The 24,602-nt window shown below is 32.1% G+C and overlaps 2 protein-coding genes and 2 long non-coding RNA genes across 4 annotated transcripts in view; 2 read left to right on the top strand and 2 right to left on the bottom strand.

Annotated features, from left to right (window-relative positions):
• Positions 1-114: 114 nt before the first annotated feature.
• LOC108905143 (COP9 signalosome complex subunit 5) lies at positions 115-5,455 on the top strand. The gene is made up of 6 exons (XM_018707920.2): positions 115-257; positions 341-531; positions 584-818; positions 1,008-1,202; positions 2,574-2,841; positions 5,173-5,455. Exons 2-6 carry the CDS (start codon positions 353-355, stop codon positions 5,337-5,339), a joined length of 1,044 nt encoding a protein of 347 aa, XP_018563436.1. The 5' UTR covers positions 115-257; positions 341-352; the 3' UTR covers positions 5,340-5,455.
• Positions 5,456-8,543: 3,088 nt separating this feature from the next.
• LOC108905136 lies at positions 8,544-9,136 on the bottom strand. The gene is made up of 2 exons (XR_001964252.1): positions 8,899-9,136; positions 8,544-8,631 (listed from the first exon to the last, which is right to left on the bottom strand). It is a non-coding gene; the product is annotated as an uncharacterized LOC108905136 (long non-coding RNA).
• A 537-nt stretch (positions 9,137-9,673) lies between these two features.
• On the bottom strand, positions 9,674-10,999 carry LOC108905137. The gene is made up of 3 exons (XR_001964253.1): positions 10,918-10,999; positions 9,911-10,011; positions 9,674-9,812 (listed from the first exon to the last, which is right to left on the bottom strand). It is a non-coding gene; the product is annotated as an uncharacterized LOC108905137 (long non-coding RNA).
• Positions 11,000-11,177: 178 nt separating this feature from the next.
• Positions 11,178-24,602, top strand: part of LOC108905131 — a 28,707-nt gene continuing 15,282 nt past the window's right edge. Inside the window, exon 1 of the mRNA XM_018707904.1 lies at positions 11,178-11,602. Within this exon, the coding sequence (XP_018563420.1) occupies positions 11,278-11,602 (325 nt within the window). The 5' untranslated portion in view covers positions 11,178-11,277. The remainder of the gene's footprint in view (positions 11,603-24,602) is intronic.

The raw sequence follows: 24,602 nt of genomic DNA, 5'->3' as shown, positions 1-24,602 counted from the left end.
CCAATAAAAGTTTTCTATAGAGTAGAGTTACAGGTTTACAGTAAAGTGAAGTGAAAGCAGTTAAGTAAAAAGAAAACGAACAACGAATCGAATATTCCTATTAATTTGTGATTGTAGACACATCCTTTATTTTCCTTTTTGTTTTGTTTTTGCTTTGCAATTAGCATTTGCAAGTCGAGTTGAAGTTGAAATCGATTTTGGCAGAAGCGTTTAGGTTATAATAATATATGTGTAAATAAATTACGATTACAAAACAGGTTAGTATTATTATGTATAAATCATTTTTTATATATAATAACAAAAGTATTATTATATATGTATATATATTATATATTTGCAGTGCAAAGTAAAGATGTCTAAACCTGGCAGTTCCTCCGAGACAGCGGCTTGTGACAGCAACCAAGCACAAATAGCGCAAAAGAACTGGGAAATGGCTAACAACGTAGAAGTGGTCAGTTCCGTGGATGAAATATATCGATACGATAAAAAGCAACAACAAGACATCTTGGCAGCAAAACCTTGGGACAAAGAGTAAGTTTTACGTGACTTTTTATTTAGAGGTTATGGCAATTCCCTTTTTTAGTCCACATTTCTTCAAAGACATAAAAATATCAGCTTTGGCCTTATTGAAAATGGTTATGCACGCAAGATCGGGAGGTACCCTGGAAGTAATGGGTTTAATTTTGGGGAAAGTAGATGGAAATACAATGTTTGTCATGGATTCTTTTGCTTTGCCCGTTGAAGGCACGGAAACTAGAGTCAACGCCCAAGCGCAAGCCTACGAATACATGAGCTCTTATATTGAAGCGGCTAAATTGGTAAGTTCTTTTAATTTGGTTTGTACTTATTGAGCTTGAGAAGAGATTATGGTGTTAAATTCTATTTGGAATAATCTGTGGTTATAAAAATTATCGAATATTATTAATGAAATAGTAGTATATTATTGGGGGTACTTTGTCAGAAACAATGAGTTTTAATTTTTAGTCCTAATAGAATCTATTTTGTAGGTTGGTAGGCAAGAAAACGCTATAGGATGGTACCACAGTCATCCGGGTTATGGATGTTGGTTGTCTGGGATCGATGTGGGTACACAAATGCTAAATCAGAATTTCCAAGAACCTTTTGTAGCGATAGTAATCGATCCTGTCCGAACCATCTCGGCAGGAAAAGTGTGTCTGGGAGCTTTCAGGACTTATCCAAAAGTAAGTAAGATAAGTTTTAGATGAAGATGTAGGTTAGATTTCCAGGAAAAATACGAGGAACAAATAAAATTTAAATCAGTTTGTTTATTACTGTCAGAGATGTAAATAATAGTTATTTATGTACCAAGTCAGTAAAGTGATTCTTTATTGAACGAGCCTGAGATTATGTACCAAGCGAGCTAAATATTTGTTAAATTTTCTACAGATTTTGCTTTTCCTTCGAACTCTGAAGTAATCACAAATATTCGATACCTGTTGATATCTGTTTAAGTTAGACGGACAACCAGAATTGTTTCTTTGCGCTCTATGTCATTTACTTTTAAATTTAAAAATTCCTTACGTAAAGCTCCACCAATGCCAAATGCAACAGAAATCTAAAATAACTACTACATTTGTATCAAATTATTTTTGAAAAGTTAATATAATTTACCTTCATCATCAAGTAGATTTTATCTGATGCATTTAGTAAAAATTTAAGTATTTTTTCTTGTGAAAGAGTTTTGGACTCTTTTGGAATATGATTTTTTCCTTTTTGTTTTAAAAAGGCTGTAAGTTTTTTATATTTACTAGTATCAATGTCATTTGCTTTCACCATGGAATAATACGACCACATTGAAGAAGCTTGATAGCTCGAAAAAATATGCCAGTAAAATATTTTCACTATATTTTTTTATTCTGTGTTTCTTGCATCATTCCACAAATATGTCATGCTGACGATTGTATTTGAACACGTTTCTAACGACTTTTCCCAAACTTCAAACAGCGCGCACTGAATATCTTCTATCATTTTCTATAAATAATTCGCGATAAAACTTTTACTGTTGGGGCTGTGACAGCGTCATACAATAATGGCTATGTTAATAAATATTTGCGTCAGGTAAACTGCTTGATTTTACAGTAAAATAAAGTGTTTGTTTATTTCCGGAAATCGCTATGGTAATGCAAGTCTTCATTGAGGGTTGGCTATAAAAAATTTTTTTTTCAACTTTAACATGCTACATTTTAGAAATTGAGATTCCAAAATTAGTTTATACAGCAAAGTCTCGTTATTTTTACTGATTTTGTCCCTACTCGAATTTTTTCAAAATAGAACTAAGACAGCCGAATATTAAGTTTTAAAACGATTACAGGAAATTAATAGTAATTTTTTTTAATTAAAATTATTTCGGGTTTTTAAAAAGCAAATTTTTATACAAATATAATCAAAGCAAAAGGTATCTTATTTTCCTTTGAGTTGGTGTCGAAAAGTAGTTGGAGTCAAAGAAGAATTGCATTTGGTTGACTGAAAAACAGAGGAATGTCAGGGAAATTAAATTTATTGTTCGTGTAACGACCACGATTTTACTCAATTTTAATAATAATGCGTTTTAGGGGTACAAACCGGCAAACGAGGAACCGTCCGAGTACCAAACGATTCCTCTGAATAAAATCGAGGACTTTGGCGTTCACTGCAAACAGTACTACTCCTTGGAAGTGTCCTATTTCAAGTCGGCTTTGGACAGACGGCTGTTGGACTCGCTCTGGAATAAGTACTGGGTGAATACCTTGAGTTCGTCTAGTTTGCTGACCAATGCTGATTATACGACTTGTCAGATATTCGATTTGTCTGAAAAGTTGGAACAGTCCGAAGCAGCTATAGGTAAGTTTGGAATTTTTTAATAAATAGTGTTACATTGTCATGTTAAAAAATAATATACGTAGATTATCGGTTAAACCAAGTGGCCCATGACAGAACAATGAACACGCACAAACACGCCATACTGTCACTAAACACTGAAATAAATAACTTTATAAGGTTGTACACTTTATGAAGGGCCTGTATTTCAATTTCATTCGAAACTTATGTATAATGCAAAAGCTCAATGCAGAAAGTCGGGGAATTACCTGCCGCATTACAAGCACCTTCTCGTAAAACGATAAACTAAAAACTAAAATAAATGTAGGAAAATGAAGTGGTGACTTATTTGGTAATTTTCACTTTTCGCTACATAGCTTTTCATTAGAAAATAACTTTTAGATATTAGAAAAAAATCCTGATCTAATCACGCAATTCTGATTCACATTTGTACTCTGCGGCTGAATACATTCTACTGAGGACGAAACTTTTTTTTTGTGTGCCTGTGATCAGTTCTGGATGCAACATTCTCGATAATTTATTTTTAGAGAATATTCCTATGAACAAACAAGAATAAATCGAGAATATACAGGAATGTAACAATTATGGGCGATTATAATATTCTCGGCAAAAAATTTAAAGGATTCCAAATTTTTTTTAGTGATTTTTGAAAGACTTTAACGTCATGAATAATGGTCATAGCGAAAAAAAAGAAGCACCTTGAAACTTGAAGGTTCTAGTTTTCAAATCTTTAGATGAAAATTTTTTTTGAGCGCTGCTGTTTTGGAAAATCAACCACTACTTTGGAAATATTGTGAAAAATACCAGTGTTTGTTGCTTTTTTTTTAGCTCAATAAATGCCCATGAGGCCTGTAAATTTTGACATCGATGGGTCGAAACCGTTTTCCTTTCCTGGATCGTCAAAGCTTTACAAAAAAATTAAAGGAGCAGGTTTATTAGTCCTTAAACATAAATTAATGATTAATATGAAACAAATTTTTTTGCGTTATTTTTCTCACAATTTCGCGTTAAATACGAAACGAAAAAAAATTAAAAAGTTTGAAAAAATAAATTCAGTTTTGAAAAAGAAATCAAATTTTTCAAAATTTTTTAAATTTATTTGCATCCAACAGTTTTACATTGAAAATTTCAAATGTCGAGAAATTTTTTTTTTAATTTTAAAAAAGTTCAAAAGTACTGAAAAAAAGAATTTAAAATTTAAAAAAAAAATTCGTTTGATAAAAAAAATAGTTTTTTAAAATTTTTTGCATCCTTTTTACAGTTTTACATTGAATATTTCGAATGTAAATTTTTTTTTTATATTTGTTTTTAAAAATTTTGATTTTATTTTAAAATTTTGTATTTTTTTTTTCGAGATTTCAATCATTTTTAAAGGGAAATTGTGAGAAAAATAACGCAAAAAAATTTGTTTCATCTTAGTCATTAATTGATGTTTAAGGAGCAATAAACCTGTTTCGTAAATTTTTTATAAAACCTTGATTCAGAAAAGGAAAACGGTTGGACCGATCGATTTCAAAATTTCAGGCCTCGTGGGCATGTATTGAGCTAAAAAAAACTTACAAACATTGGTACTTTTCGCAATGTTTGCAAAGTAGTCGTTGATTTTCCAAAACAGCCGAACAAGCCATTTTTTTTTGCATATTTTCAATTTAATGCTGGGTATTAAAAAAAAATTTTTCGATGAGAAATAATCATACAGGAAATAAAAAAAAAAAAATTGAAGCCGATGAATCAGGCTAAATAAACCTGGCATTTATGAAGACTTAAAAAATCTTTCTGACCCCCTGTGTAGTTTTGAAGAAAAAACAATTGTAAAATTTTTACATTGCATTATTTCTTTTAATTGCACCGAGTGATGCTTAAAAAAATTTTCCTCAAGACTTCAAAACTAGAATCTTGAAGCTTCAAGATGCTTCATTATTCACGAAGTTACAGCCTTTGAAAGAACACTAAAAAAATTTGGAAATTTTTCTGCTCTAATTTTTTTGCTGAATTTGTAGAAATATAAGGGAAAATACAGGGAAAAATGGGAAATTAAAAAGAAAATCGCCTTTTCTTATATATCTCTGGCAAATTGAATCCTATCCATTAAATTCGGATTAAACATGTGCACCAGTGGTGCCGAGAGCGTTACCGTTTCTGAAAAGTAAGAAAATTTGCAAATATTATCGGAGAACAAACGAGATTGTTTTTGGCCTCACTAGATTTTGGAACTGTAACAATTATGCCTCGTTTCCTATCAGACAGCAAATGAGAATGGTTCGGGCAGAACTCATACATATTATTTGTGAAAGTATGATTGCTGTAACCTTTAAACCTCGTGTAATTTTTTAGGTCGAGGTGGATTCATCGTGGGCGGGGCGGACCCTCACGAAAAGAGGACGGAGGACAAACTCCTGAAGGCTACCAAAGACAGCTGCAAAACCACCATCGAAATTATTCACGGCCTGATGGCCCAGATGATCAAAGACAGATTATTTAATAGCGTTACGCCCCATTAGCAACTAAGTCCCCAAATCCCTCAAAATATATATTTCACGTGTGACTTCTTCTCTGTTTTTTTAGCTAGCTATCACTTGTACATTTATTTATGCAACAATAAAATTTGTTTAAGTTATGGTTTCGTTTGCGTTTTCTTGCGGTTCCGGACTCGGGTGATTTTAATTGAATAGCACAGCGTTTTTGGAGGGTACGAAATTACGAGTTAATTTTTTACAGGGTGTTTCAGACAACATGTACCGTCGCTCGTCAGAATTCCTCTCGTTTATCAATAAGGCAATTAATTGCCATCGACAACTGTGTATTGCCGTTTTGTTTATGATATTCAGGGTTTTAAAGAGTAAAAAAGTTATATAAGAGCACAAAAAAAAATTCACTAAGATTTCGAAGAAAGTGATCAAACAGGAAAATAAAACTAAAAAAAGTAAAGAAAATGTAAACGCACACGGTATAATTAATGGATATGGGTCAAACGGTTCTTGTAAGTGACGATATACAGAGCCTCATAAATGTTTACAAGCCACTTGTTCAATAATTTTGCTTGGAACAGTAATTTTATTTACTTCACGTTGGCAATTAAATTTCGGTAAAATAAAAAGTTTTTGAAATAATAAGATCAAGATTACATTAAAATGGCTGTGATTGGTGTAATTTTTCACTATTCAACCAATCGGCTATCGCATTTTACTGTAGACGGAATGGTTTGTCATTGTTCACTGTAAACGAGAATTAATAGCGATGACACCAAGATCTAGGGACTTTTTGTTACCAGTACCAACTGTGCAATGTTGGTTGCCTAAGCTCGGTGGTCACTTGTCTTGTAAACATTTTTGAAGGCGGCTCTGTTTGTTGATGTGGAAAAAAGTTTTCCGAGATTCAATCCTTGCAAATAGTCTTGGAAATATAGCAAAATTAGATTTTTTTTTACCAACAGTGCCATTTCCCTATAAGTTAGGTACACCAAAATGTTAATAAGATCAGACTATTTTTTTTGATTGATTTCAAATTTTTTTGATACATTGTGCCACCCACCGACTTCTTGACAATACGTAAGTCTGTGTAGAAATTCTTCTTGCACATTATGAATTATTTCTGGGGTAACTCTGTGTATTTCATCTATAATACAATTTTGGAGTTCTTCTAAATTATGTGGTCTATTAACGTACACTTTGGACTTTAAGTAGCCCCATAAGAAATAGTCCAGGGGTGTAAGATCTGGGGATCTCGCGGGCCATTCTATCGGTCCTCGTCTGCCGATCCACCTCCTAGGAAAACAATTGTCCAGAAAATCTCGAACAGGGCGCGCATAGTGCGGAGGTGCACCGTCTTGCTGAAACCATATGGTGTCATCAGGAATATCAGGGTCATTATCGTTAGGAAAAATTACTGCAAGCGCTGGAACAAGGTCATTTTGTAAAAACTCTAAATATCTTTCTCCTGTAAGGGTTCCTTCAAAGAAGAAAGGCCCTACTATTCTGTTGTCAACTATTCCAGCCCACACATTTAATTTCTGTGGGTGTTGGGTATGTGTCTCTGCCATCCAATGAGGATTTTCCCGACTCCAATACCTGCAAGTTTGACGGTTCACTGTACCATTGAGACAAAACGTGGCCTCGTCTGAAAAAAGTATTTGCCGGTGTAAATCTCTATTTACTTGACATAAATCCATCATAATTTCACAAAAGTGTAAGCGGCGGTCGGGATCGTCTTCATTGAGTTCCTGCACAAGTTGAATTTTGTAGGGATGATATTTTTCCTGCCTCAGGATACGTAGCACTGTGGTCTGACTAATTTCATTGTTTAATGCAACCAATCGTGAAGTATTATGAGGATTATCTACCATACTTATCAAAATGTTCTGTTTGTGATCTTCACTAACGCTTGGACGTCCAGGTTTTGGAATATCTACAACATTGCCAGTTTCTCTAAATTTAGATTCTATCTTACTGACTGTTGATTGGCTGATACGGCGATCTGGATGTTTTTCATTAAATAAATCGCAAACTTCCTGCTGCGTTCTAGTCTTATCCCCGCATCCGATAAGAATTAAAATTTCAATTCTTTGTGTGACAGTTAAATGTGCCATAATACTTTAAATTCAACAATAATTTTTATATCGCTTACAATACTTAGAAAGTCGGTATGACAGTGACACTTTGTAAAGATTTACACCTACGTGATCCATAAAAAACTTCAGGCATTTCGAAAAACTAAATTTGATAACGTTTTTGCTTTATTTTAATTGATTTGGGTTTTCTAACATTCAATCGTCATTTACTCGAAAACTTTCCTATGTAAGATGGCAACATTTTAATACTGTCGGATCGACAATGAAACGATCTTTCAGAATCAAGAAAAAAAATAGGGTTGCTATTTAAAAAAAATGTCGATGACGTCATTACTCGAAAACAAATGACGGTTGAAAATCGCCTTTTATGCTAAAATATGTATTTTTAAAATTAAAAATTGACCTGTTCGAGAATTTTTCCCAAAAAAAATTTGTTTTGTTTTTACTGAATTTATTCCATACCTTAGGCACGTACTGTATATTCATAAACATCAACACTCTATTCTAGCGCATTTTACTTAAGCGTATGAACCAATTTTGCAAAACTATAATATCAGAAAGGCGTATGCTCATACGCCTTTCAAATACTTCTGTATTTTTTTTACGCCTGCTAGACAGTATTGGCTTATATACGCCTATAGCTGATTTGGTATTATATATTCATAGAACCATCATATTGGAATATCTCAGAAAACTTAGAATATACATTTTGAAATATTCTGTAAATATTTACAAATATTCAAGGAATATACATAGAATGTTTACAATAAGAATAATCTTAGATGAATATACTTAGTACAATATTTAATTAGTGAGATTATGATAAGAATGTACCTAGAATATATGATAGATGTGATTGAATGTGATAGATACCTATTACACAAATATTTCTGGGTATGTTCTCTGAACATGTTAATAATGTTCTATCTACCTATATTTTAAACTTTACTGTGAATATAGTCCAATTAAATGGGCCATTAAATCACAATTTTGGTCAACTTGCCTGAATTTTTTATTTGAATAAAATCAAAAATTCAGGCAAGTTAACCAAAATTGCGATTTAAAGGACCATTTAATTGGACTAATATTCAGGGCTAAAAATATAATATGGGACGGGGGTAATAACAACTCTTAATAATAAAATGGTTAACTGTTTATTTATTTATTTAATTTTTTTCATTAATAACATTCTAGCATCTCTGTCTATTTCTTTTTGGTTACCAATTCTGAAACAAAAATATATATTTTTGCATTTTATTTTTGCTGGACTATGTCAATATGTGGTAAAAACTTGAACTAATAATATTCGTAGGAACCTTTTACAATTTGCATTTTAAAAGAACAGGCCGATAATAGAACGTTGACAATTTATTATATAAATAGGTTTTTATTTTTCCACATATTTTGTTATAACTTACATACCACATTTATTTCATTTTATTGTCATTTCGTTAAAATAAACAAATAATAGTATAACCTTAAAGAAAACTTACTTTGTAGCTTAAATGGTCTCCTTTCTTCTTTCTGCCATTTTGTCAGCTTCTAATCAATCTTAAACATACCAAACACCACAAAGCATTAAACCTGCTTTGTGCAAAATACAAAACGCTTTAATAATAATAATTCATTGTTTATGCAACACTTATTATTGTAAATTGATTGAAATGTACTCGGTACAACAAAAATTATAATATATTGGTTGATGGACAATAACATTGCTAACAAACTGCAATGAATTACCTACCAACTACAAAAACAAAACATATGACAGGCAAAGTACTACCAACATTAACAACATAATATTTTGATTAATTTTCAACTTTTTGCATAAAATTGGAATAATGATATAGTGCCCTCAAACCGTTAAACTAGAATATGTATTCAGTTTTTCCTGTTTTACCTATTAAATAAACATTTCATTTTTTTAAACTACGGATATCCTATTGAGAATGTACTAGGAATATCAATTGAAGAATATTCCTGAGATATTATTATTAGCATATCTATGGAGAATATCATACGTATATTTATAAAGGAAACTTCCACGAATATTTTATAAGCATAATATTCTATGAATATTCTAGATTTATTCAGAATATATATAATCTTTTTAAAAGGTTTAGAGAATATTCTCGGAATATATGGTGCTGTCTGGGTTATAAGTACGAGTTTATAAATTTTAGTTGTTTAATTTACAAGATTTATATAACAATAAAATATTTACCTATTATAATTATTACTTATACAATATTAATACCAGTGGTCGTTTTTGACAAATAATTAAAATGAAAGTAAAAAACAATATAAAAAATATTTCCCCAACGTTTCGGAAACATGTTCTACAGAAAAGACTGAAGAAAATTAAGTATACATTTTTCATACTATTATTGTCGATATGTCTTCATTACTAAAAACAAGTATTTAATATAAATATAAGTAAAATAAATCAATATAAATATCTAGGTATCATAAAACGTATTACCTACATAATTCAAACATAATTACCTTTCGACGTTTATTTATAGGAAAATATTCCTGCTTTTCCATTTTCCTCTTGGTTACTCTTATTTCTTTATTTGCTATTTCATCTTCTTGTTTCCTGGCACCTTGAATATTTCGAATAAATCTCTCAAACTCAAAAGCTTCTCTTAGGTATAATTTTATTATAACTATTTAGTCCAATTAACTAAGCCTTTAAATCGAAATTTTGTCAACTTGGCTGAATTTTTGATATGAGTTAGTTTAAGGTATATTATAACAATAAGTGAGAGTAATTTTTTGTTCAACCCCCGGCCAAGGGTGGAAAAAGATAAAACAAAGGGCTTTTTCAAGATAACTTAAAAAGGGTAAGAGCTAGAAAAAAAAGTTTTTCATGAAAGTTGTAAAGCAGATAATTCTACATAAAAATGGTCTCTTAGCTTTTTCTTGTACTATTAAAATTAACAGAGTTAGGGAGGCTAGAAGTTAAGGGAAGATTTCAGAAATTTAATTTTGTTAAATCATTAAAATTAACGATTAAAAATTTGATTTTTTGTTATAACTTTCTTATTAAAAATTAAAAAATATATCTATTTCTCTGAAAAGAAAAGTTACATATTTTAGAGCAGATTGAAAAAAAAAATTACAAAATTCAATCATTTTTCTGTTTGTTATGATTTTTTTTAAATTTCTGAAATCTTCCCTTAACTTCTAGCCTCCCTAACTCTGTTAATTGTAATAGTACAAGAAAAAGTTAAGAGGCCATTTTTATGTAGAATTGTCTGCTTTACAACTTTCACTTTTTTTTCTAGCTCTTACCCTTTTTGAGTTATCATGAAAAAGCCCTTTGTTTTATCTTTTTCCACCCTTGGCCGGGGGTTGAACAAAAAATTACTCTCACTTATTGTTATAATATACCTTAAACTAACTCATATCAAAAATTCAGCCAAGTTGGCAAAATTTCGATTTAAAGGCTTAGTTAATTGGACTATATTGTTCTAACAAACAGTTTTAAATGGTTTTAATTACAATACCTTCAGATAATGTTCTAATGTCAAACCCAAATTACAGTATAGACTTTCTTTTCATACTGTGCCCATATGAGTAATATTTATTTACTCTTATGACTGTGCAAGGATTTTTCCTTGATGACTGTGACCAAACCTCAAATCGTCCTTTCCCGCCTTTCTGCGGATATCAACGCAATACGCATGCGCATCAAAAACGTCCCCAAGTGAGTCCTCGACAAGAGTATTGTCAATTGTCAAAATACCTCAGTCTCTCTGTAATCTATGCTTCAGTCGGTCTGGAAAGTCGGTGTATGTTTCTGCTCGGTTTAACCTAAATTTACGTGATGTTATATACAAATATAAAATTAAATTTTTAAATATACCATGGCCGCAAAAATTGTAACAACTCCACCTTTAGGTAACCTATTTAGTAAGTTTGTAGTTCCGAGATTTTTAACCCAAAAAACTAGATTGACTAAATTTTGTAAAAGTGCGAATTTAAATAATTTAAATGTAAATATCTGTAAGTTTAGTGTTAATTCGGTAGTTTTGGGAAGTGCGGGCCACGCGGAAACGACGAGTACAACACAGGGCTTATCTAAACTACAGGCTCAAGAACTAATTTTAAGACTGAATGGGGAAGAAAGGAGTGTTTTGATGACAGCTTTACGCGAGTATCAATCAAAGCTAGTTAAAGACGAATACGAAGGTAAAACGATTCAGGTATCTTTGCGTTATTTGTGAGTCGTTTGTTTTTTCCATAACCGCTAATTGCAGCAGTTAGCAGTACTCGAGCACATTTTTATTTGTGTTTTATTTTATTTTCGGTTTACAAAATGACACAAAATAACACTTTATATCCTAGTTATTTATCAGCTTGTCTCAAGAAGCTAAAAATAGTAGGAATTTCTCAAACTAGTAAGAATTTTGATATTTTATGCGCCTAAATATAAATAACTATGCGAACAAATTGTTTTATCATATTTATCATTTTTTAATAATCATAGTCATAACTTTAGTTGGTATGATTAAGTGTCGGATTATGTTATAAAAAAAAATAATTGTTTGGTTTTGTTTGATTAGGATACGTAAGTATTGATTACCTAAAGGTAGCCTTGATACGATAAGATTTAATGATGAGTTTTGGAAAAGAATCTACTTTCAAAAGGAACTAAAATCAGCAATTTGAAGTTATATGAAAAATACCAAAAATCCGATAAATCCGATAATAACCGAAACCCTTTTTGAATTCCGTTTGCCGCAAACAAATTATCTATCGATTAACGAATATTGTAAAAAATAAATATTATTTCGTTTAAAATGAAGTAGCACACGTAAATATAGACAGAGTTCATCGTCTGCGGATAAGATACATTAAAATATTTCCAGTTCGAAAAGCGGTAATGTGAATTTAAAGTAATCCATATTCGATATCACAAAACTTTATCCGCACATGGATTAACTAATTCTTTTGAGAGTAAAAATTAATTATTTGCAAAAAATATTTGAAGAAGATATCCTATGACTGTTTAGAAATCGGCAGGGGCAAATTGCTCTATTATAATTCCAAAAAAAGTGAGCATTAGCAATTACATTCCAATAAACATCATTCATCTTAAAAGCTTTCTGTCCAAACGAAGAGGCAAAAGTTCCATGCTAAATGGGCTATAATTAGATACAAATGGTTGGCATTTATTTGGGGCGCATAAATCAAATAAATGAACGAGAATAAAAGTCGGATAGAAATAAAATACGCTTCTCTCAGTGGTCCAATGGAACGGATATTTGATTTTAAGGGAATTCTTGCTCTTGTTTTTTTCGTAATGTTCGTAGAAAATAGTTCATTTCGGTGTATTTCAGTATCTCTGCTAGTGGTCGACATTTGTGTACAAATCAGCATATTCTTGCTCATTAATTAGCCCAAGTTTTATCAATCTACCTCAAGAGATATATGAATAAATAAATGTGGTATATATTTTTTCATTTCAACACCCTGTATCTCGAAAACGAACCGTGTAAGGACCACATGTTTACGTTTATAAGATTTTTTTGAATTGATTTGTGACATAATGTTAAAATATTTACAAATTTTCTGGATACCTACCGCCTTGATGTATAGAAAAAAATAGGTATTGACTACAAATTATTACGCATAACTTTTTTCTTAAATAGTAATTCAATTAATTAAAGTTGAAAAATTAACACACAAAAGTATCTATATTAAGAAAATAGTACAATTTGGATATAAAAAACAAACAGTAGATACTCAAGAGCAGCCAACAAACGAATTTGGAAAATAGTATTAAAGGCGATATCACTTACATTTTACTGCTAAGAATAATATATTTTGACATCGTATTGACATATCGTTTAGTTTTTCAAACAAATCTATTTATCGTGATTTTATAGAATTACCTACTCGCAGCCAGAATGGGTACCAACAACAATACCTATCACGTCTGCATAATATGTGACAGAACTAAAGCCAACTAATTCAATATAATAATGTTATAAAAACCACAGGTGTAACAAAAGTAGTTTTACCGCGCATGTAAAATCTAATCTAAATATTTTTTGAAAAATTTTTGCAGAGAATATCAAATATGGTAATTTTTTTTTTACCTCGACATATACTTTGTAATAAATATTTAGTAAATTTAAATACGTTTCTAGTACAAACACGGAGTTATATATATATAACGAGCGTTCAAATAAAAACATGGTCGAAGTTGGCTCTGACACATTGGACGTAGGGAGTAGCTTATAGCGACCAACTTAGCAGCTGTCAGTTTCAATAACGTTAATGACTATATAACTTTATTTTAAAGAACAATCGTGATAACAATAACTAACAATTAAAGGAGCTGCGGAAAGTGTCCCCCTCCTTGTTATAACAATAAATTAAAGCAGCTGCTGAAAGTGTCCCCCTCCTTGTTCCAAGCACTTTTCACACCAAGCCTGCAGATGGTTTAAATCAGGAATAGGCAGTTCAAAAATAGTGTTTTTAAGGTAAGGCCACAAAAAGAAATCACACGGCGTAATATCACATGACCTCGGTGGAAATTCATGTTCAGCATTGAGACTTATTAGTCGATTTTGGAAAACTTCCCTCAACATATTCATCGTCTCGCCTGCCGTATGTGCCCTTGCGCCATCTTGTTGAAAGTAAAAGTTTGTAATTTCGTTTTCTTCCAGCTGGTTAACAAAAGGAGCGATAATTTCTTCTCTATACCTTTGCGCAGTAAGAGTACCATTAAAAAAAATAGGTCCATAAATCCTCCTTCGATTGAGAGCACACCAAACTCCAATTTTTTGAGCGTGTAGGGGGCCCTCGACAAAAAAGTTATCTGGTTTTTCAGAAGACCACATTCTCATATTCTGTGAGTTTACGTAACCACTTAAATGAAACCAGGCTTCATAAAAAAAAAGGTGATATTATGAAGTTCACCGTAGTTGTTTAAAAACCATTCACAAAATACAGCCCGTCGCGGAAAATCTTGCTGACAAGTTAAACGATAGGAGAACAAACGCAAATCTTTTTTTAACACTGTGTGGCAGGTACCGACTGATACTCCCACCATTTGTGATAAAACACGTACAGAAGTTCTTGGCGCATTTTCCATTATTTGTTGGACATTTTCTTTTAATTCTTCAGTCCGCTTTTTAGGTCGGCCGCTTCCTTCTTTTCTTGTTACACTGCCTGTTTAACGAAAAACATTAACACAACGCTGAACTGCACTTTGAAAAATTTTGTACTCAACAATGCCGGGAAATTGATTTTGAAATTCTATGAAACATTCCTCAATAGAATACTTCCATATTCCATCAATCTTGCGTCCATTTCTAAAGTAGGACTCTATGATAAACACTTTTTGTTCTTGAGAAAACACCATTTTAAACGCTTTTTAAAACGAAAATATTCAAATTGATAGCGGCGATATAGCGCTTTGACAGATGACGTTTAAGTTCATTTGCTATACGCTACGCCCTACGTCCAAATTTTCAGAACCAACTTGACCACGTTTTGATTTGAACGCTCATTATGTTGTATAATTAAGTAGGACAATGTTTTTTTTCTGCAATAAAAGTAATAAACTTTTTTGTGGAATTATGTTTACTAAAACGCTTTTTTACGTGTTTATAACTGCCAGATTTTTGTAAAAAACGAGAATAAAACATTTTTTACAAGGCACTTTTTTTCGTGTATAATATGTATATTGATTAATAAAAAACGTCTTTAGAGCTTTATACATTGCGATATCTGTTGAATATTTCTTCTGTCCCCATCTGGTTATTTCCCGAAAGTCTGTTACAACACGGGGTAGGGGAACAAGAACGATATGAAATCCTAAAGTGGGCTCTATCCCTAAATATCCTGGCAACAAGGGATACCTGTAGCTAACTCCACGGCAATACAGTCTTTTCTGCTTTCTCTTTCCTTGAGTATACGAATCGATACACTAAGAAACTGAATGTTTAATAGCATCTAAGTAACATATTTTGTTGTAGCATTTCGTCCACATTACCAATATTTATAATAGATAGGGTTTCTGTTTGGACGTACTATGACCAAAATGAGAACCGATAAAATTCTTATATAGTGTTCCTTGTACAAGTTTTACCTACTGTCAAAATGTTGTCAGTATGTTGTTGGGCTAAAAGGGTGATTGTCCCAAGAGTAGGTGATATGTCATTTGTCTCTGAATCTGATTAGCCGAAAAAAAAAAAATGTGAATATAACTAAAAGAACATAAACACTAGAGACCATATTTTCTAGTTGTGTTATGATTAGTTCACGCACTTGATTTTTGAAATACTATTTTTTTTTTAATATCAGTTCAAGGAAATGATTGCATGGAACATACCACCGAGCATACCAATGACAATGAGTCAAATTCGATAGAATCTCAGAAATTACTAAAAATAACAGGTGATACGTCTACGAGTTCGCTTTTCAATGCAAATTCAATTGTTAAATCAGATGTTTGGTATCTTCATTTGTTTTCGCTTGTAACTAACTACAGGGCAATATTGATTTTTTTTTTAATATATTTTCGATCACCTTTGTGTCTAAATTAGTTAAAATTAAAGTTATAGCCGACGCACATGTACTTTTTTAGGGAAGTGCAGGTAGACTACTAAAGTGTTTTTTTGTAGTTCATTGACATAAGTCGTAGATATCAACAAATAACTAGATACAGGGTGCTTTATAAACAAGGTACATTTTTTGATAGAATGGCTGGTCATAAGTTACTTTTATTATCACCGCAAAAGTTTTGTGTGAACAAACATATTTCATATTTCTTTCTCTTCAGTTTGGTGATGTCATAGCCAGTACACCCTTTTGTCAAACAACAGAACTTCTAATTAAAAAAATTAAGTTGCTGCGGCATTTTTGTTTGCCTATTTCAACTATTTCAAATTAAAGAAAAATAAAAATTTCATTATTGAATATAAAACGCAGTGTTACCCATATTTGTTAAAAATACTAAGTAATCAAAAAGCAGAAAACATCGGTCTCTTTAATCGTATACAACTATAATTCTCATTAAAAAATTAAAAAAAATATAAGTCCCGTCATCATGACATTCGCTAAACAAACTAGTAGTATAACTTTATTTAAATTTTAATAATATAGCAGTCAAATATCTGGATTGTCAGACGAATTTGTTTTGAAAATCGAGTTTGAGAATATCTCCAGTATTTTCCTATCTTCAACAAAAAGATTAACGACTCCTTTCCCGATGTTTGAACTTAAAGAACTAGTCTATTTTATTTTTATTACAGTTCATTCCTAAACAAATCTATTTAAATGTTTTTGATATAGCTTATTGTTCGTCAAAGTAAAATATTTATTAAATTTTTAATAGTTGACATAAACGTTTTTCGTTTTTCTCAGTCTGACAGCGTTTGTGCCCGGTCGATTCTTCTATAGGCTTTGGGAAAATTTATACAGCCTGATGATATGTAATTTTGTTTGTTTCTTTCAATTTGGCGGAGACGTGAAGTCGTTTATATATTTTTTTGGGGGACCTTATTGCTAGTTGTTCTGAAATTGCATTTATTCGTGCGTGGGTCGTAATAAAATTTCGAGCAAGATGAGCAAATATCGCGTCTTCTGTTTGATAAATTGATTAAAAAAATCCCTAAAATGTTATCAAATGTAATTATGAATATTCTTTGATAGCTTTCATATAAGGTAAAGATGCTATTCATATTCGATCAAAACCATTGTGATAAATATTTAATCTTTTAATTATATCAATAAAGAAACTGTAAATAACCCAGCTGTTAGATTAATTAATTATTTTAACTCTGTAATTCTCGATAATGGTAATTTATGTCTACAAACGAGTTCCCGGGAATTCTCGAATTCTCGAGAAATTTCTAAAACTTAAAGAAAGAAAAACTTTACATCGGTCGATAGCCGCACGGTTTAAGGCATCAGTCCTTTAATCGTGTGCAAATTTCTGCTGCGGCCGGTAGACCGTAGATTAGCTATGCTTGTACGGAGGATTGGCACCCTCTGTGCAGGTATGGTAGGGTGGAAGAATGTTGGCTTGGGTCAATGTGAGAGATTGACACCGGTTGGCATTTGACCACCCTCCTAATTAATGAGGTTTTCCAGGTTTCCCTCATTCCTGCACTGAATGGTGGTTAGGGCCTACCAACGTAAGTCGTTCCTGGGCGCAAATGCGGCCTGCATAATAATAATATGCCGCCTCCTCTCCCGCACAAGTCTCCGACTTATGGGCTAATTATTCTCGTAGTTAGAATGAGGAGTAGAGATATTATTATATTATATTATTATTAAAGAAGTCATAATTTTGATATTGCAATGTGAAATATAAACATGCTATTATACTTAACAATCATCATTAACATTTATTATTTATTCAGTATTTTTATTAATTACTTATATGTTTCTACTTCTACTAACAAAACTAAATTAAACTTTGAGTATCTTCTTCTTAAAAACCTTTAACTTGTTTTTTATTAAGCACTCATTATACCTACTTATGTTTATTTCAATGTTTTTGAATCGTAGCTTTCTTCCAATAATTATTAGTAATCATTAATCATGCAGTCATTTAATTAAACAAATAGTAAATAAGGAATTTAACCGAAGAAATCTTAAAAAAACAAGCTTTACTTTAAAGATACAGAAGCGTTCTTCCTATTAATTTATCACTTATAATCACAATCTTTTAATTAACAAAATATTTTCAGAATCATCAACATTAGGTATCTGCTTATAATGAAATTTCTACACAGACTTCTAACAAGGTACATTAAAAAAAATAAGAATCGCCAAAGTAAACTAAAGCCTTAAAAACTTAAAATAAATAAATCATGAGCTAGTCGAGAAACCACTTTAACCGCTCAGTTATTTGTCGAGAAACGAATTGAACGCATGAACGAAAGGAACTCCAATCAAGAACTTAAGACGCGCGTGATTTTTAAATTTCTCGATTTCTCGACACTTGTTTCTCGTCTCGAGTAAGGCCAGATTTCCCGGAAATTCCCGCTTCGAGAAGTCTCGACCAGAAACCCTACTACAAACAATGAATAACAAGCTGTAGGTATCTACTTTGGGTATTTCCTTTAAATTGAAAGATTAATTTTCTTCTTGAAAACCATTTGCGTGTTTGTTTAGTGATAATAATCACTATTTGACTTACTTAGCCCATGGCAATTGCGAGTTGTGGTTATTAAATCGCTCGAGTCCTTTTGATCCTCCAGCCCGAGTTTCTATTTCCATTTGTTTATGTATTTTTCTCCGTCCAGGGCTTTTTGACATGCATATCTGGTGTTTGTATACTTTTTACCCAGCCATTAAAGTCCTTCCGAAATCAGTTGAATATGCAAAAAAACGTCTGGTAATAAAATTTAATTAGTTTCATAGGCGTCCCTAAAAAAAATTTCTGCTAAAGGTAAAAAATTATAATAATTTGCATATAATGTGTAGAAAATTTCTATTATATGTTCGTTTGGCCAACAACATATTTTAATTATTTATGTCCTCAAACAATTTTATTATATTGGTGGTAAATTTTGTTTTGTTCCGTTTCAAAAGGTCTCCAGAATGCCATGTTGTGATAATATTAGTAAACAAAATATCCCTCTTATTTCTCCCTTTCGCAATTGTAATATGAATGATTGATAGGTGCCTATAATAAATTAAAATTGCCTGATTCACACCAAATTCCGCACTGCAGCATTGCACTGCTGGGCAATTTATGATCCACTTGTCGCCTGCTGTGATTTATTGTCAGAAGCCAATACTGTTGTGTTAGTTTACTTTAGTTGTGTTTTTACTGCACGTTTAGTTCGACCAGACCTATACATATATGGGTATGGCCAAATAAATATGGGAACAAGTTTTTCAAATATTTCAATGGCGAGTTGCTGCTTAGCGACCGAGCCTGGTACACCTTGAAATCGAAATCGCTTGAAATTATAAGTTCTTCAATTGACTTCGGAAAAACTATACTATCCGTGTTTGCTAAGGATAAACAATGAAACCCGTTTCGACTAACAAAGTGCAACAATATTCGTGTGGATGTCGCTTTATGTATTTGTGAGATTTTCAAGTATGTATCGTTGTTTAAAAGGTAAAATAAAAGTAAACTTCATGCAAGCTTATAAAATCTTAATTAAACAAACAAATGACTTTGTCTCTGAAGATAAACGATTGCATGTCAAAAATAATAACGTGCGTTCAAATAAAAACGTGGTCGAAGTTGGCTCTGACACATTGGACGTAGGGAGTAGCTTATAGCGACCAACTTAACCTCATTTCTCAACGAGCTGTATAGCAGCTGTCAGTTTCAATAACGTTAATGACTATATAACTTTATTTTAAAGAATAATCGTGATAACAATAACAAACAATTAAAGGAGCTGCGGAAAGTGTCCCCCTCCTTGTTATAACAATAAATTAAAGCAGCTGCTGAAAGTGTCCCCCTCCTTGTTCCAAGCACTTTTCACACCTGTTCCTCAAAGAATTAAAGACATTTTCTAAGATGCTCGGGGTATTGTTAATTTCACGAATCTTGTCTATAAGTCGAGCCTGCAGATGGTTTAAATCAGGAATAGGCAGTTCAAAAATAGTGTTTTTAAGGTAAGGCCACAAAAAGAAATCACACGGCGTAATATCACATGACCTCGGTGGAAATTCATGTTCAGCATTGAGACTTATTAGTCGATTTTGGAAAACTTCCCTCAACATATTCATCGTCTCGCCTGCCGTATGTGCCCTTGCGCCATCTTGTTGAAAGTAAAAGTTTGTAATTTCGTTTTCTTCCAGCTGGTTAACAAAAGGAGCGATAATTTCTTCTCTATACCTTTGCGCAGTAAGAGTACCATTAAAAAAAATAGGTCCATAAATCCTCCTTCGATTGAGAGCACACCAAACTCCAATTTTTTGAGCGTGTAGAGGGCCCTCGACAAAAAAGTTATCTGGTTTTTCAGAAGACCACATTCTCATATTCTGTGAGTTTACGTAACCACTTAAATGAAACCAGGCTTCATCAGAAAAAAAGGTGATATTATGAAGTTCACCGTAGTTGTTTAAAAACCATTCACAAAATACAGCCCGTCGCGGAAAATCAACTTCATGAAGTTCTTGCTGACAAGTTAAACGATAGGAGAACAAACGCAAATCTTTTTTTAACACTGTGTGGCAGGTACCGACTGATACTCCCACCATTTGTGATAAAACACGTACAGAAGTTCTTGGCGCATTTTCCATTATTTGTTGGACATTTTCTTTTAATTCTTCAGTCCGCTTTTTAGGTCGGCCGCTTCCTTCTTTTCTTGTTACACTGCCCGTTTCACGAAAAACATTAACACAACGCTGAACTGCACTTTGAAAAATTTTGTACTCAACAACGCCGGGAAATTGATTTTGAAATTCTATGAAACATTCCTCAATAGAATACTTCCATATTCCATCAATCTTGCGTCCATTTCTAAAGTAGGACTCTATGATAAACACTTTTTGTTCTTGAGAAAACACCATTTTAAACGCTTTTTAAAACGAAAATATTCAAATTGATAGCGGCGATATAGCGCTTTGACAGATGACGTTTAAGTTCATTTGCTATACGCTACGCCCTACGTCCAAATTTTCAGAACCAACTTGACCACGTTTTTATTTGAACGCTCGTTACAAGCGTAACCGTTGCCATAGCTAAGATTTAAGTTACATTTTAGATTTGACACTATTTTGGGTTAAATATAGATATTAATTAACGCGCTCTAATTTAACGTCAGCGGTTTCAAATTTCACACCTCAATTATTACAAAATGAGGTCGACGCGACATGTCGAATAAAGGGTGGTAAATCGATCCAAGAAGGGAAGTTTGACATGTATAATGCTGTGCATAATCCACTTGCCCTAACCTAACGATAATATACAACAAAACACCTTAAGAAAAGGAAATAGTGGTACGCAAAAAACACTCCGACACGGTCGAATCTAGATACCAATTGAATTTCGTATTGGTGGTTGCTGGACACCTTAGTACTTCGTGTTAATAAACCGCCGCGCCTTTGTCACATTGCTTGATATAAATTCTAAGGAATTTTAAATTTATTACGACGCTAATTATTTTTTAGAATTAAGCATGAAGTTCAAAAGAAGTGATAAACATTGTATTTTATGGTATTCTATGTACGAAGTTATGTCAATATTCCTTAATTAATCGAACATGAAATTGAGGATTTTGATAATTTTTTTCTCGGAAATGGTCGAGTTTAGGACCCATGTCATATAAGTTTTTTTTTGTTTATTTTAATGTATTTCATAGTTGTTAAACTTAAGGCAGTCAAAATTCTAACATCCTGTAGAGAAACAAAAGGATGTAACAGGGAAAAAAAAATTGGAACTCTTGTTTTTATGAGATCTACGATAACAGTACTTAGAATAGTCGGGTTATTTTCAAAATGGCAGACGTTTTTTATTAAATGCAAGAATAAAAAGTACGTGAAATATTAAAATTACGAGAAAACTTTTCCTATAAAATTCTGTTTGTTTCAATTTAAACATATTTGATCACGTCATAAGACCACTAAACTACACTTTTTCATAAAAATTTACTAGGTATAAAAAAAATCTTGTAATCATGTTGTACCCTGTAACTTTTATGTTAGAGAAAATAATTTTAATTGCATACTATATTCTGCATTCTTAGACATTTTTGAACAAAATATTCAATTTTTATTACTCTAATAATAACCTAACGTAACAAATCAAGAACGAACTAGAATATCAACAAAATTACGTTTTTTGAACTTATACAGGGTGTCTGTTAAAGAATGGGCCAAACTTTATCACTAGATTCTACGACGAAAATTAATAGGGAAGAGTCATATACAATGTTGCTCATAAACTGTTAGTTTTCGATATACAGGGTGTTAAAGTTGAAAATATATGTAATATCTTTCGGCTACTTCAAGTTAATTTCGTGAAATTTCGTATCCGGGAGTTTTTGGGATGAGAAATTCGAATTTATCGACGATTTCGTTGTATCTTCTAGAGGGCGGCACCTCGGGCGGCACAAACGACCATTTGGACGCATTTAAACTGCCAAATTTTTTTTGTGCCACCGTGCCACTTTGGGCTGGAATAATCTTTTCCCCCCAAAAAAAGGTATACCTTGCTAATATCTCTAAAGCCGACCGTTTTCAACAAAAGGGCATTTAAAGTAAGTGCAAAAAAAATGTGTTTAAAAGTTAGTTTCAACTCCACTGATAAACATTGAAAAACATCTTTTGAGACAGGTCATTAATAAATTAGTTATTATTTAGATTTTTAGGTCGTTTAGATTGGTTACATTGTTTAGATTGTGTTAGATTGATTAGATTGTTTTTAGAAAGTATCTATGTTTTTTACCGTCAATTCTGTTTGCAGTAAAGTTGTTAAATAAATTAAATTTAAAATTGTAATTGCGTTATTTCCGTTAAAGGCATATTTCTTACTAATAAACGATTGTTCCTAATTTCGTGTAACACTGTTGAAAATAACTTTTAAACATTTTTTTTTACGCATTTAGACGAATTTAAATGCCTTCTTGTTGAAAACGGTTGGCTTTAGAAATATTAGAAAGGTATCTTTTTAATCAGAAAAGTGGCACAAAAAATTTTGGCAGTTTAAATGCGTCCTAATGGTCGCTTGTGGCGCTCTCTAGAAAATACAATGAAATCGTCTATAAATTTGAATTTCTCATCCCAAAGTACCCCCGGATACGAAATTAGCTCCAAGTAGTCGAAAGATATTAAAGATAATGTTATTTATTTTTTCAACTTCAACACCCTGTATCTCTAAAATCTAGTGGTAAAGTTTGGTCCATTCTTTCACGGACACCCTGTATATTTTTATATCTTTTGGACTTTCATAACAAGAATATAGAATAAGAAAAAATATATGTTAAATTTCCGAGTAAATTTTAGTAGATTAAATAGACCAAAAAATGCAGTGTTGGTTCAAGTCTAGAGATCATGGAGGCCATAAATATGACTGTTCGTCTATATCATATCCAATTCTTTGGATATTATTTATTTAACCCCTGAAATTGGAATACTTGTAACTAAAGTAACAAGTAATGTAATAGCTTTATTTATTTATTTTATACTCTAGTACTTTTAACAAATTTCATAGGAAACGCCCCTGTAACTGAATTGCCTGTTGTTATGACCTCTGGGATATTGTTAACACCAAAATAGAACCACTATAATGCCAATCGTGGCAAATAATAGTAAAAACAATCTCTGCTCTCTCTCTCTGCCAAGACAGCAAAGAGGTGCTCTATGTAAAAGAACTATTAGCACAACTTAAAACAAGCGAACTAAAGGGGTTCCTCGATACACTTCCTGCTTACAAATTGCCGCATTTATATTCTGCTTCAACACTACGGTTCTACATATTTACAAAAATACAATATTCATGATGGCCTGCAGTTAATAACTGCCACAGTTTCTTTGATATTGAGGACACCGAAATGCAATATAGTATTCGGTAACGCATGTAGAATGAGTGGTGTGTGCTAGGACGATTCAATTATACTAAATTTTCAAAAAAAAGTCAAATTCCTCACAATCCTTTTTATTAACATATAATTAACAATTAATAATTTTCAATAAGGAAGTGTTGAACAAAACATGAATAAAACCATAGATTGATTAGAAAACAATAAAGTAAAAATATTTAAACGGAATTTAACTAAGTCCCTTAGCAACAGACAAATAAATTGTCTCGTACCTTAGCAACCAAACTAGATTTAGTTAAATCGTAATTAAAATTCGTTTGTTAAACTAGACGTTAAAAAGATGTTTTGGAATTTTGCTTGAGTTTATGTAATCGTTTGTATAACCTGACAAATATCGCGAGCGAGAAACACGCAGCACCAATACAACCGAAACGAAACTGACCACGCCAGGCCGGCACGCGCGTCGCCGCAAAAAACACAAGACACAAGTCATATGAGGGAGAATGAAGGGAGTAATAAATGTATTGTTGCCCTGCCGCCCAATGTGCGAAGGAGATGCCTTTGTTTTTCATTTTGTCCTTCATAAATATATAACTGTTAATCCATAATGCATAAAGAAATTATTCAATTTCCAAAACCCCCTATAAAATGTGTTGCACTGATTCCCTTGACAGGCAATGATTTATTACTTTGCATCGAATACGATCGTACTATAG

The sequence above is a fragment of the Anoplophora glabripennis genome, unplaced genomic scaffold (assembly GCF_000390285.2).
Source record: "Anoplophora glabripennis isolate ALB-LARVAE unplaced genomic scaffold, Agla_2.0 scaffold287, whole genome shotgun sequence".
NCBI classification, from domain to species: domain Eukaryota; kingdom Metazoa; phylum Arthropoda; class Insecta; order Coleoptera; family Cerambycidae; genus Anoplophora; species Anoplophora glabripennis.
The sequence above is the reverse complement of the archived record's forward strand: the minus strand, read 5'-3'. Positions and strand labels throughout refer to the sequence as shown.